Below are 12980 nucleotides of genomic sequence, written 5' to 3'. Positions count from 1 at the left end.
CCCACCATGCTGGAAGCTGGCCACTAGACTCTCAATGACACCAAGGAGCAAGCGCAGACACAGGAACCAAGGGAGAAAGCCTCCGCCTGCCCGATTTAAAATCAGCATTACTCAGTCGTCTGAGCACCAGAGTGTGAGCCAGGTTGGGGCTCTCCCAGCATACACTCAGGGACGGGGACATGGGTCCCCTTCTCCCCTCAGCCGACCCCTCTGCCCCAACCTAGCACACGGAGAAGGGTGGTCCGCCACGCGCCACTCTGAGGCCACGAGAGCACCCGAGAGGATCGGGTCCTCCTGGCCCGCAGTCACGCAGCCCGCCAGCTCCGACAGCAGTTCGCACAAACGTCGGCAAGTTGTCCAAAGACTGTGTCCGGGCACCACCCTTCTCGTTACCTGGGTGGCTTCCTTCTACGGGGCACAGCAACCGGCAAACCGAACAGTGGTTTTCCTGCTCAGCCAAGAGCAGGGTTTCGGCTGCAAACGTCTATAGTGTGTGTTAGGGCTCAGGGTGTGTGTGCTGGGCTCCCCGGTGAAGTGAACCAACAGGTGGAAATTCCTGGCTGGGGGTTGCTGAGCTGCTGTCACGCCCCAGACACACCCTCTAAGGCAGGCACGTGTTGGTCCCCGAGAGCCCAGTGACAGACCACGTCCATGGCCAGGAGCCTGGCCTCCAGAGGCTCTCCAACTGGCCATTTAAACCCACAAATCTATGTGGTTATTTGTTGCAGAGATGCCAAAAGGCAATAATCAAATTCAATCCGCTCAAGTGCCTGAGGAGACAGAGTGGGGGAGGGCCAAGAGGTAAGTTCCGTCCACACTAGGCAACGGTGAGTGAAAGATGCCATCTGCAAAGCAGGCAGCTAGCGGACTGAGGCCCCGGCAGAGAAGCCGGCACAGGGCAGCACAGGGCGCTCACCCTGCCCTCCTTGTGAGGAGCCCAGGTCAGCAGGGCCCAGGTAGTGGAGCTGGACGGAGACAAGAACAACCTGGCTGCAGCCCATACTGAGTTGAGTAGCTGAGGGCCTGATCCTCAAGGGGAAAAGTGGTTTATAGGTAAAGCCACACAGAGCCCACAGGAAGAAGTGGGGCAAGTCCACCCTCTCAACTAACCTGCCCCCCCCCCCACACACTTGTCCTTCACCAAAGGGAGTGACTACCGTAGGGTCCAGGAAGCCACCCTGGCTGGTACCCAAGGCCAGACACCTCTCCCGAGCAGAGCTGCTGCGCAGTGTAAAGGTAACTGAGGACGGAGGTGCAAGTGCAGGAAAAGGGGAAGGGGGGGCACATCCAAACCCCGCCCAAGCCAATCACTCCAGGCTTGAGATTTGGCAATTTCTGAGAGAGCAGCACCTTCCCAAGATGGCTATGATGTCAGTGCTGGGGGCCCACGGGACTCCCAGTCACTACCCTCTGGACCCGAAGTGTGTTTCTACCACTTCTACGTCCACTGGGGCCCCGGGTGGAGAGCTGAGTAAACACTGCTCTTCTCAGGCCCCTGGCTGTCGGGGCAGGGAGATGTCCCTGGGGCACGTCTACCTGGCCACAGGCTGAGGGATGGTCCCCGGGCTCACTGGCACCTGGACCCCCTTCTCCCACTCCTGTCTCCAGGGATCTGCCAACACGTAGTACTCGTCCGGGTTCAGCTGGTAGGAGTCGTGCAGCTTCATAGCGGTGATCAGGTCTGTCCTAAACACCTGGAAGGGGAGACACAGGGTCACTGCCGTTGGGTATTTGCCTTCTTGTACTCAGAGCACAGGCAGCTGCAGCGTCGCCATGGAGCCACCAGGAAGCAAGGTCACTGGAGCAACAGAGAACAAGCCTGGCCTGAGACAGCACACCCGAGGCTGGCCACACCCTGGCCTGAGGCTCACATGCCCTCTGGAGGCCACGTCCACATGGCAGCCACAGCAGCAACAGCCACAAAGCACCTTCACCAAGCTCCCAAGTCACCAAGGGCCGCGGAAACCTGGGCACGAAGATCCCTGGGTGGAGGTGTCTCACTCAAAATCGCACTTTTGGTGGATATGTAAGAAACAAAGCTCCACCGACCACGTAGCAACTTCAAACCCAAACCCAGCACCACCAGGGCCTCCTCTTCTGCCCTCAGGTGGCACCTCCCAGCCCGGGCCCCCGGGGACCAGGCATGTGGTGAGGTGTCTGGGAGGTCGTGCCAGGCAAGCGCAGGCTGGGACAGAAGCTGGGACACACCTATGGAGCCCGGCCCAAGAGTGGGCCTTCAGCACACACGGGTTTGCACACCTTTCCCCGTATAGTCTCTATAAGCGAGGTGGCATCTGTGTGGGAAGGGGGGAGGGGGAGAAAAAGAAGCAAGGTACTGCCCTCTCTCGCCCTGCCAAAAACAGACCCACAAGGCTCAAGGGTACCCTCTGCCAAGACAGCTCCTCGGTCCTGTGCCACAGGCCAGAGGAGACACAGCAAAGGCGTCCCCTCACGCCTGCTCCCGACAGGGGCGGGAGCCGGGCACTGTCTCCCAGCCTGTGCTTGACCCCAGTCCAGGCCGGTCTCAGACAGACAGAAGGAAGCTCTGACCCCGGCGTGAGCGCCAGCCCAGAGTTGCGTTTGGCACGGAGCGAGCCTGCATCTGTAACCCCTCTGTTTACACAAGTCACAGTGCTGAACTGGCTCTTCTTAAGAGGGACAGGGAGCTCTTTCTTGTGCTGTTGAGCACGGTTCACATCGTAGGCCTGCTAAGAGATCCATGTTTGTTTTTCCTGGTGGCTTTTCAGGCTGGCAATCACTTTAATAAACCTCACCGCAGCCGAGTCTGGGGCAGCGTCTGAGCCTGCTGTTTGACGCTGGCTCTCCCCAGAGCGCCGCTCCTCGCCCCCCAGTCCCAGGAACACTGAGAGCTAGCTCACACCTTCCATGAAAGCTCGAGTAACACTGCCCTCCCATCCCAAAGGAGAAGTCCTTTACAACAAAGGCACAGGCCCACATCGTCAAGAATCGTATTTAAAAAGAAAAAAGAAAAAAAAAAAAAGCATTCCAACTAAGTCTTGTAAAACAAAAAATCCAAAGGAGGAAATTCAAGCTGAAGCAACGAGAAGAGAAAAGGTAGCCCGCCATTCCCTTACTAAAAGACTTGGATGGGGATGGCCGAGAACCGAAACAGACGCCCCCAAATGGACGCCAACACCCCAGTTCCTGGCAGAGTTCAATGTTAGTGCTTTAGGTATAAAGGTGTTTGAACTCAGAAATTTTAGGAAAAATCTGGAACAAAACATGGATCAGAGACAAGGCAACACCGCCTACGCTGCTCTCAGCCCCCCCTTTCTGCTGGTGCCAGCTTCCAGGCGCCCCCCCCGACCCCCCGTATTCCTGCCCGGAAACCACAGGAGCATTGTGTGAGCCTCAGAAAGGCAGCGGGGGCCTTGGAAGCAGCACAGGGAACTGAAGTGGAGGGGGCAGTGCCGGTGCCACAGGACAGAGCCTGGAACGGATGGCGGTGACCATCTCCTGGGAGGTCTCTACAATTCTGAAGGATGCGGACTACTTCCTCATGGAGGGAGCCTGCCTCCCTCAGGCCAACTCGGCCCCGGCACTACCCGTGTCGGCAGGAGAAACAGAGGTGCCACTGCAGGTAATGCGCTCTGAGAGGCCACCCGCCAAGAGACAGCACGAAACCCAGGGCCCGGACCGGACTCTGTCCTGCAGCCTGCTCACTGGAAAGTCAGGGTAAACTAAGATGACTTTTCTGCAATGATTTAAATCCTCAGAGCCCTGCAAAGCTGTTCAGAGGAAAGAGATCTCAGGACTGGTAGGAGCCCCTAATCAACAAAGGCCAGCAGAGAAACGCACCTAAAAGTAATGTTAAATAGATTGATAAGAAGAAAAACAACAGACCAGCGGATGGATAACAAAATGGGGAGGAGGGGAAACATAAGATGATAAACAAATTGGAAAAGAGGGGAAAGGGCCTTAAGCGTCATTCCCAAAACAAAACTCCCAGAATCACGATGGTGTTGCCAAGTAAGCCACAGACTTATGGCCGAAAGTAACTCGAGGCCGGCAGTGCCGGGCAGCAGCCGGACCCGCTGGTGTCCTGGGCAGAGGAAAGTTGTTGGGAGCCAGCAAAGAGGGAACAGAAAAGGAAATAAAGAGCAGAGTCAGTAACAGTAATAGCGGCCACTTCCGAAACACCTCTTTCCACGCTTCGTTCATACGAACCCCGTTACAAGGGTTGTGCAGCGCACACCTGTGTCACCTCCATCTTAGGTACAGAGTTGGAAGCACAGAAAGGCTAAAAAGCGTCTTGCCCAAGGTTCACAGGCAGACTTTAGTCACCAGCCTCAGGTGTGCAAGCCGTCGCATGTCCTCATGCACACGCGTGTCCGGCATGCAGCCACGCCAGCACTCGGGAAATTACCTCAGAGGGCTTCCGATCTTCAGGTCTGGAGCAGGAACTTCTCCTGTGCTGGGTCCGGGAGTTCTGAGACCAAGTGGTCGACAGGCCTAAAGACACAAATAGCCACAGCGGAAGGATGAACAGGGCAGAAGTCACTGAGTGCCAGCGGGCTTTTCTAACCAAGCTCAGCAGGCTCACCCCCACGCCCCACACCCCCCCACCCGCCGCGAGACCAGCTGGACCCGAGTTCCCACACAGACACACGGACAGATAGGACAGGGCCCCTCCACGCCCAGTGCAGGCCTCCCTGGACCCCGGGCCGCCCCCCGCCCAGCACGCAGAGGGGCAGAGTCCCACCGCCACAAGCCTGCACAGCTGAAGCCAAAGGGTCGAAGTCTGCCACTGCTAAATACAAACTGGAAAACACTGCACTGAGCTTTCAGTAAACTTTCTCAACGCTAAGATCTTTATGCTAGATCCTAAGGCTGACCTCAAAACTTGAAAAAGAAGGTTCTGACTCAACAAAGCATAAAAACTTTTCGATTCCCTCGAACAGGGAAGCTCACTCACGCCTATGGCAGAGACAGGTGCTGCGGCCAAATGACCTTCAACACACGCTGCCTGCTCTGCTTCTTCCCAAGAAAACCAACGCCAGTCAGCTCTTCTCTGGGCCTTTCTCCCAGAGGCGCCGTAGTCCGGCGGCTGGCCACCCCCAACAGGCCGGGGACACAGGGCACCCCAGAAGCAGACTCCCACCCCTGGCCTCGGAGGTGATTCTCTTTCCTGATGCCCCCACACCTCCTGTGTTTCTCCACTCCCCACGCCCGGGTCCTACCCAGGTGGAGCAGCAGATATCAGGCCCGCACCCTGCACTCGCCCCGCACCCCAGCAGCAGGGGTGTGGGCACCATGGGTTGAGAGGCCAACCCCACATTTCTCAGAGATGTCAGCTTAGCACTACAAAACGGGCTCGACACTTTACCCAAACCCGTTCTTCCTCCTCTGTTCCCTCTTGGATGAATATCACCATTTCTACTTGAAGTCAGAAATCTGTCATCCCACACTGCTCACTCAGGACACATCCAGTCAGTGGCCACGCCCTATCGATTCCAGGCCATACCCCCGGCCCCCAGCCCATCCCCACTCCCACCGCTGCCGCCATGTGCTGCCACACCACCAGTGAAACCACCTGTCACTCAAACAGGAAGCTCTTATCTATCCCAGAGACCAGGGACACAGAATCAAAGCGCCCATAAGGCCTTGGGGACACTAAGAAATAGAATCTGCCCGCACGCGTGTCATCAGATTTGCAATGGTAGAGACTAATGGGATCACCAAGCTCCCCTCTGGCACAGCCCGCAACCACCAGCTCCGAGACCCGTCAGCGGTTGACTGAGGCTCAGCCACTGGGCCAGAGCAGAATTAGATCCCGGCAGGGAGCCCAAGAGTCAAGTCATGCTCAGTAAAACATTCAGAAAATGCTTCCTTAAAAATTATTGTCTCTTTAGACAACTGAACAAGAATGTTTCACTCCCACATTGAAAGAAGTATTCGGGGCATACTGGGTGAACCCAACTTACAGAAGTGCTAAAGCTGGTCATCACTGGGAAAAGAAAAGAAAGAAAAACCAAGCTCAGTGCCTGGGGAGGGAGGGACTAGGAAGCTCAGGCCTTCAGACCGGCCCCCTCACCCCTGGGTCCTGCAGGCCCCGTCCAGCCAGCCCAGGCTAAAAGAGCCGGGGAAGAGGTCAGCAACTCCCAGGGGGCCAGGCAAGGGAAGATCAGGGCAGAGAGGCACGGCCCTTTCTTCTGAATTACTACAGGACCAGAAATTTAACAGGAATCATCCCACTGCTACACTTCACAATGAACCTAGCATGGGGCGCAGGAAGCAAGTCCTTAAAGCCAGACACTTTCCAAGCTGATGCAGAAACCTCACACTTGCTCTTCCTTGGTTTGCTGGTGACCTTCATGCCTTCCCTTGGCACCTGTCAGCCTCCTCCAGGGCAGGTAGGTTCCAGTGTCCCCAGGGAGCCTGCAGCTAGCTCACATGGACCACAACTCAAGCAGTAGCATCTCTTAGAAACTGGTCCTCGGGCTGCTCTGACATCCCCGAAAATGGCATCTGCACCACTTTTGATTTTGAAACCAGAGATCCAAAGGCACTACTACACATCTGGTATCTGAGAGCATTACTACCCGGGAGAATCACTGGTCTACCCTGAAAGTCACTCCTCTGCCTTTTTAATCGCCATTATGCGTAAGAAGGGGGAAAAGTAAAAATTAATCCTATTAAACCCACCCTGCAAGCTAAGTTTACAATATCACTGACATGAGAAATGTTCTTAGCTTAATGATATAAAAGCCCCAAACCAGAAGTGACCCAAACACATGCCAACAGACTGAGGGATGAACTGTGTATAGCCGTGCAGTGGGGTCCTTCCTAGCCCACGAACAAGCTTGTGACGCAGACCCTGTGGGCAGTGCTGGGGCCACTGTGTGCAGTAAAGGAAGCCAGCCAGCCAGACGGTACGCAATGTGCTACCCCACTCATACAAAACCCCAGAGGGCACAAAAGTGGACCCGCTCTTGACAGGGAAAGGCGGGAGGAAAGAATTACCTTGAGTTTATGATTGTATGGTTGTAAACATGTACTCTTTTAATGCACGCAAAAGGTAAGTGATGATTTTCTATCACCCACCAACAACAGAGAGACAGAAAACGCTCCATTTTCCGTCACACAGGTGGTCTGTGTAAAGCCAAGACTCCGTGGCCCATCCAGGTGAGAAAGCCTGGGACCAGTGGGCCCTTCCATGTCCAGCAGCGGGTCTCTGTTGCAGGTGATCTCTTCCTCCTGATCTACTTGCTCACATCAAAAAACCAGGACAAGCAGCGTTAGTGCAAGACACGGATGACTACTGACAACACACAGTCCATCTAACTCCGTGCTGTGCACCCAGCGGACTCTCGGAAACGTCCTTAAGAGTGGAAAAGACACCGCATCATTGTCGGAACAGCCCTGCCGGAAGAGAACCGCCCCTGCAACTCCAGAACTGGAGGCAGCAGGCACAGAGAACGTGCTCTTGTGGGGCTGGTTAGAAAGACAGGACTGTGAGCTCAAGGAAGCGAAGCAGTGACCTGTGTAAAGGCAGACCGGCAGGGCCACTGCTTCCGATCAGAACGCGCCCACATCCACACACGCAGAGTGCACAGCCAGAGGCGCAGCAAGTGCCGACACCCCCTCCCCAGGGTGGCCCTCAGCCACGCTCTTTCCAGACGCTTCTCGGACAGGCAAGGTGCTCCTGGAGAGTGACCTAAACAAAAATAATCTTCATCCCTTTTTAACTGAAAAAAGCTGTCATGTTGGGTGGGAAAAAGCTATCAAACCAGAAAGGAAGTGTCCCCAACACTGAAAGAACTGGGAGACAGAGATTCCTGTACCGAACACCTGCCGCGTGCCAGTTCTGAGCAACCAGTGCTGAGATCAGACTGGGTGGGGCTGCGTTTGTTTCTGTGTTCAGAGTCCAATGGCAGACTAAGTTAGGAAGGTGAGTTGACAAGTAAAACTGTTTCATTTTCTTTTTGTTTCCAGGAGAGGACCTGGGAACTCTAATTTGGTAATGATGTTTACAATTATTTTATTGATTACACACAAGATATTAGTATGTAAAGTTAAGTCTACTCTAGTGACAAATTTAAGCAACTTTAAAAATTCGTATGCTGTCTGCATAACAATAATTCTGTATTAAATGCTGAAAAGAATGAATGAAAAAAAAGTGCCTTGTTTTGCTTTACAGCGCCACCTCCCATGGAAAAGTTACCGGGGCTCACGGGCAGCAGCACTGTGGACGGCGAGGACCCTCCGCACACGCGGCCTTCCGGCCCCCGCTTTCCGGTGCTGTTCGGCAGAGAGCTCAAGCACACGCTTTAGAAATATTAAAAAGAGCCACGCCGTGTTGCTCTAGATCCTCGAGTACACCTAGCATGTACTGCACACGCCTCCCACACATAGTAGCTCATGTGTGTTGAGCCTCCCAGTTGTGCAGCACGTGACAGGTTCGAAGTTAGAAGGAATGGTGGTCTGGGTGTTCACACCACCGCCAAACTCAAGTGACAAAACAGCCTTGCCCCGGGCAAGCTGTCTATCTCCTGTGCTGCAGACCTGGCTTCTGGCACTGAAAACAACAAGCTGGTGCCTCTGGGAGTGTTAACCCAGCTTCCCGGCTTAGCATCCACGGGCACAGAGTCCGGCAGGCCTGCCCGCATCACAGGACAGTGCAGACCTGGGTGCGTTCCTTCAAGGGGAGACTGGCCCTAGGCAAGCAACACAGAGCCCTGGAAACTCCCCCACCAGGAAACCAGCAGCATTAGGGCATTACTAGCTTCTCGATTTAAGGGCGTGAGAGAAAGCCCTCTAACCACCCCCAGCTTTTCCGTCCCAGCACAGCAGAGCAACATGGTGCAACTCACCTCCAACTTCCAAACCACAGAAGTATCTCACACACATTCAAAGAACTGGCCCAAGGGCACTCCCACCTGGACCAACCGACACACGTTTCACAGCCACCCAGCGCTCCTGCGGGGGGCCGCCGTGCAAGGGCCACAAAGGTCGGTCCATGCACAGGATCCTTCGGTGTGCCAGTGGCTCCCTGAGCCCAAGAAGATGCCCTGCCCAGCAATGTCAAAGTCAAGCCACAAGTCAGGCTTGAAAACAGGCAAAGCTACCGGCGTGCCTTAGGAGACGGGTACCATACACATTCCAGAGCATTCAAGCCTTGAAATTCCCACATTTCAAGACTTCCTATGCAACCCCTCGGCGTGTCACCAAATTCAACTCATGTGGAAAAGGAGCAAATTAAAGGTAGTCAAACGGAAACAGAACTGAGGCAGAGTTGACTTTTATGCAAAAGAGAAACCACCAAAGACGTGCATGGAGGTAGCCAAGCACAGCCGGCCAAACAAGAAAACGAACACAAGTTGTCAAAAAATGCGAGAGAAACCAGTAAGTGCGATGAGACATAAAGGGGGTCCGAAGCAGAAAGTATGTTTCACCCACTAAAAAGGACTGTCTCTTCACTGCCTACGAGCTGGAGAGAGCCCAGGAGAACAAAGTCCCCACATAACTTCGTGTTCACTAGCCACTGACCTGCAGTACCAGGTGCAGCATTAAAGGTTCGGATCTGCCTCAGCTCTCATTCCTGCCCATTCATTACAACCAGAGGTGGAGCCGACCTTGGCTCCACCTCTAACCCAGTTCTGGGTTAGACAGAAGTGTGTCAGGGCTGCCCGGGTGTGGATGCTGGAGACCAGGGAGGCCACACCTGGTTCCAGACCCCCAGCCACACTGGTCTTTCCCACAGGGAGGTCCACACAGCCCAGAAACAGAGGACATTCGGCAGGAAACCTTACTTCCCAACTTTAAAGCTCTGAAGTATCAGCACACTCCTCTCTTTGTGCGCCCCTGAGAGGCACATTTTATAACCAAAAAAACCAAAAACACCACTTCCATTTGGTTCCCTTCTCCTAGCTGAAGCCTCCACGTGTTTAAAAGAATTGCCAAATGAACAGTATTCATTACATACTATTATTTAATTCTTGTCTTACTTTTATAGGAAAAAAGTAAGGATGCTGATCAGAGCTGTTAATTGGCCTGAGTTAACGAATAATATGTAATTCCTGCCAAAAGCAAGAACACTTGATGTCTTAATTAGCCTCTGCAGCTTTATTAAAGATAAAATAAAGTCTCCTTCAAGTTCTGGAAATGCTGAAAATAGCTGGTGGACCCCACGCGCACATCTTCAAAAATCCCCAAGGACAGAGGATCCTGGGCAGGAAATAAGGGCCCCTTTTCCAGGCCACACCCGGGCACGATGTGGAACTTGGAGACTGGCTGGGCCACCAGCTGCAGCCTGCAGACGCCCAAGGCTACTCCATCAAGTGCGGAGCCAACCCCCAGGGCACGAGGAGAAAGGCTTCAGCAGCTACATGGTGGACGGCCAAAGGCTCACACTGTCACAGAAGCACCCATCCGTGCCCCACTGAAAATGCCACACTGGTGTTCCTGGACCCGGGCAGAAAGCAAGGCAGAGGGCTCCAGCCCCAGAGCCAGGAAGGCGAGGAGTGGCCACCGTGGCCCCACGCTGACGTCAGCAGCTCCTCCCTGCACTTGGACATGGCTCTGCCCTGGGCTGGGAGCTGCTGCCAAAATTCTATCAGGGCTCCGGCTGGAGAGGCCAGGGAGCAGCCACTGCAGACCCAGCCCTTCTTGACAGCAGGGCTTTCCAAGTGCCCAGACAGGCTGAGAGAGGGCTCGGTTCTGGGGGCCTGACTGCAGCGGGCAGAAGGACCAAGGCCCCTGGGGCTCCACCAAAATAGGCCTGCAGTGCAAATGGGCATGAAGCAGCCGCCCTCAGAGAAGGTAGGAAGGAACGTGTTCCATGGCGGGGCATGTGCGTGTTCGGGAGGCCAGGTACTGCAAGGTTCTCACCACGGTCACCGTCCACTGTCACTGCCTGACATTGGCCTGGACGGCCAAAGCACCAGTTCGTGCTTTACAGCGAACCAACTGCAGGGCCAAGGACAGCCTGCCTACCGACCCATGCAACTAGCGGCCACGTCTGGGCTAGGCTAAGGGAGAACCCAGCTCTCTAGTTACCCGCCCAGGACCCTCTAAAATATTGACCTGAACCCTCCACCCCACACATGGACATGAGTGTGTTAGGAGGAGGAAGAGAGTGGCCCATCATCATAAAGTGACTTTTGATGGACACACTGTTAGTGTGGACTTCAAGTGCTCTCTTCCTCCTTCACTTTTAACCAGAGTTGCGCTGGTGGCGATTTAGATGAAGCATTTGGTCTACTATGGCTGTTATGAGCTGAATTGTGTCCCCCCAAATTCCTACACAGAAGCCAGACAGACCCCCAGACGGGGCCTTCAAAGGGTGATTACGTTAAGTGAGGTCTTATGGGGATCCTGATCCAAGGCCACAGATGGCCTCAGAAGGGGAACACCAGGGCCCAGACACAGGGGCGCCCATGCACGAGGACACGGCAAGCAGGAAGCCATCTGCAAGCTGAGGAGAGAGGCCTCAGAGAGAAAGCAAACCTGCGGATGCCTTGATCCTGAATTTGCAGCCTCCGGAGCTGCAAGAAGTGTCTGGTGTCTTAAGCCCCCAGTGCGTGTGTGGCATTTGTCATGACAGCTCAGCTGACCCACACAGGACCTCCGGGACCATGAGCGCCTCTGGGCATAGAGCAGGACCAGACGGGCCCCGGTCCAGAAGCACACCATCCAACTGGTCATCACTGGCCACCTGTGGCTTTTTAAACTTGAACTTTAATTAAAATTAAATAAAAATTAAAAATTCAGTTCCTCGGTTACACTAGATGACAACATTTCCATCCTACTGGGCAGCTCAAGGCTCCAAGTCTGAGAACATTCCGGGAGAACCTTCGCTAGCCCGACTCTCCCAGGGAGGCGGGAGGCAGTGCTGTGGCCAGTGGGCATGACCCCGCGGCTCAGCGTCAGCAAACACTAACTAACACAGGGCTCCTGGCCTTTCATCGGGCACTATCAGCATGCGGAGGCAATTCCTCTGATCAACTCCGTGCCCAAAGGCAAGACTGTTTCTAACTGCCGTGGGACGAAACTGCGTCTCAACAGTAGGCATCCACCAACTCCTCGTAAGTCCTGAGAACACTCAGAGGCACCGAACAGACAGAAAAACATGTTTTTGCCTCAAGGAGTGGAAAGCCTAGGCAACTCTTAAAGTGAGCAGGTAGCGAGGGCCCAGAAATGACAAGCGCTAAGAAGCTCAGAAGGCGCAGGGAAGGCGCAAAACACCTGTGCCCAGGCACAGACCTGCCACGGTCTCCCTGAAATAAAGGGGAAACCCTCTCTAAGCCAACACTCCCGTGTCCCTCTTTCCCTCCCCCACTCTCTCCTGCCTGTGCCACACAGCAGCATCCCCCACTGTCTGCCCCAGAAGTCCCAGTCCCTCAACTGCTTCCTGATATGGTCCCAGCTCACCTTACCCGTCACCCCAAACACCAACACTCCTCCCACAGCCTCCAATCCCACTTCCCACTGCCCATGCCTGGGCCACAGCTCCAACCACACGTGAGTGGCTTTCCCATTTCTGGTCCCCTCCCGCGCAGGTCCCCTGCGGCTGTCAGTGTGCTGTGCACGGCGGCAAAGCCTTGCTTTCTAATTTGCAGCTTTGAATCTGATCAAAACTTGTAGATGAGAAAACTGAAACAACCCTGTTTGCCTAAAAGCTATTTCATCCTTCAGGGCTTGCCCAATGCTCGTCTCCGCCCAGGGCTCACCGACCTCCGTGCCCGTGACCCTATGCTCACACCCACCCGTCCGCACGGGGCATCAAAGACCGCTCTCCCTCTGCCCCAAGACCCGCTAGGAGCTGGAGTTTCTATCTACACCTAACACGGAGTTCCTCGAAAGCAGCCCGATACCTTTGCCACCACACAGTAAAGCAGGCCTTCTTTCTAGGTTTCTTGAGTTGAATCTGTCATGGAAAACATCAGCTACCTGGTACTCAGGCACTGTGCTAGGGCACAAAATTTCCCTTATCTGAGGGGGCTCTCCGAGGAGCCTGC

General features: G+C 54.7%; 1 protein-coding gene across 5 annotated transcripts in view; it reads right to left on the bottom strand.

The window, feature by feature from the left end:
* Positions 1–12980, bottom strand: part of JADE1 (jade family PHD finger 1) — a 54002-nt gene that overhangs the window by 23668 nt on the left and 17354 nt on the right. For all 5 annotated transcript variants that reach the window (XM_053930738.2, XM_024568701.4, XM_024568703.3 and 2 more), the window contains exons 3-4: positions 4388–4473; positions 1537–1694 (exon numbers count right to left, since the gene is read on the bottom strand). In XM_053930738.2, coding sequence (XP_053786713.1) covers positions 1537–1694; positions 4388–4473 — 244 coding nt within the window. The remainder of the gene's footprint in view (positions 1–1536; positions 1695–4387; positions 4474–12980) is intronic.

This window comes from Desmodus rotundus, chromosome 9, assembly GCF_022682495.2.
Source record: "Desmodus rotundus isolate HL8 chromosome 9, HLdesRot8A.1, whole genome shotgun sequence".
NCBI classification, from domain to species: domain Eukaryota; kingdom Metazoa; phylum Chordata; class Mammalia; order Chiroptera; family Phyllostomidae; genus Desmodus; species Desmodus rotundus.
This window is presented reverse-complemented; position numbering and strand designations above follow the sequence as displayed.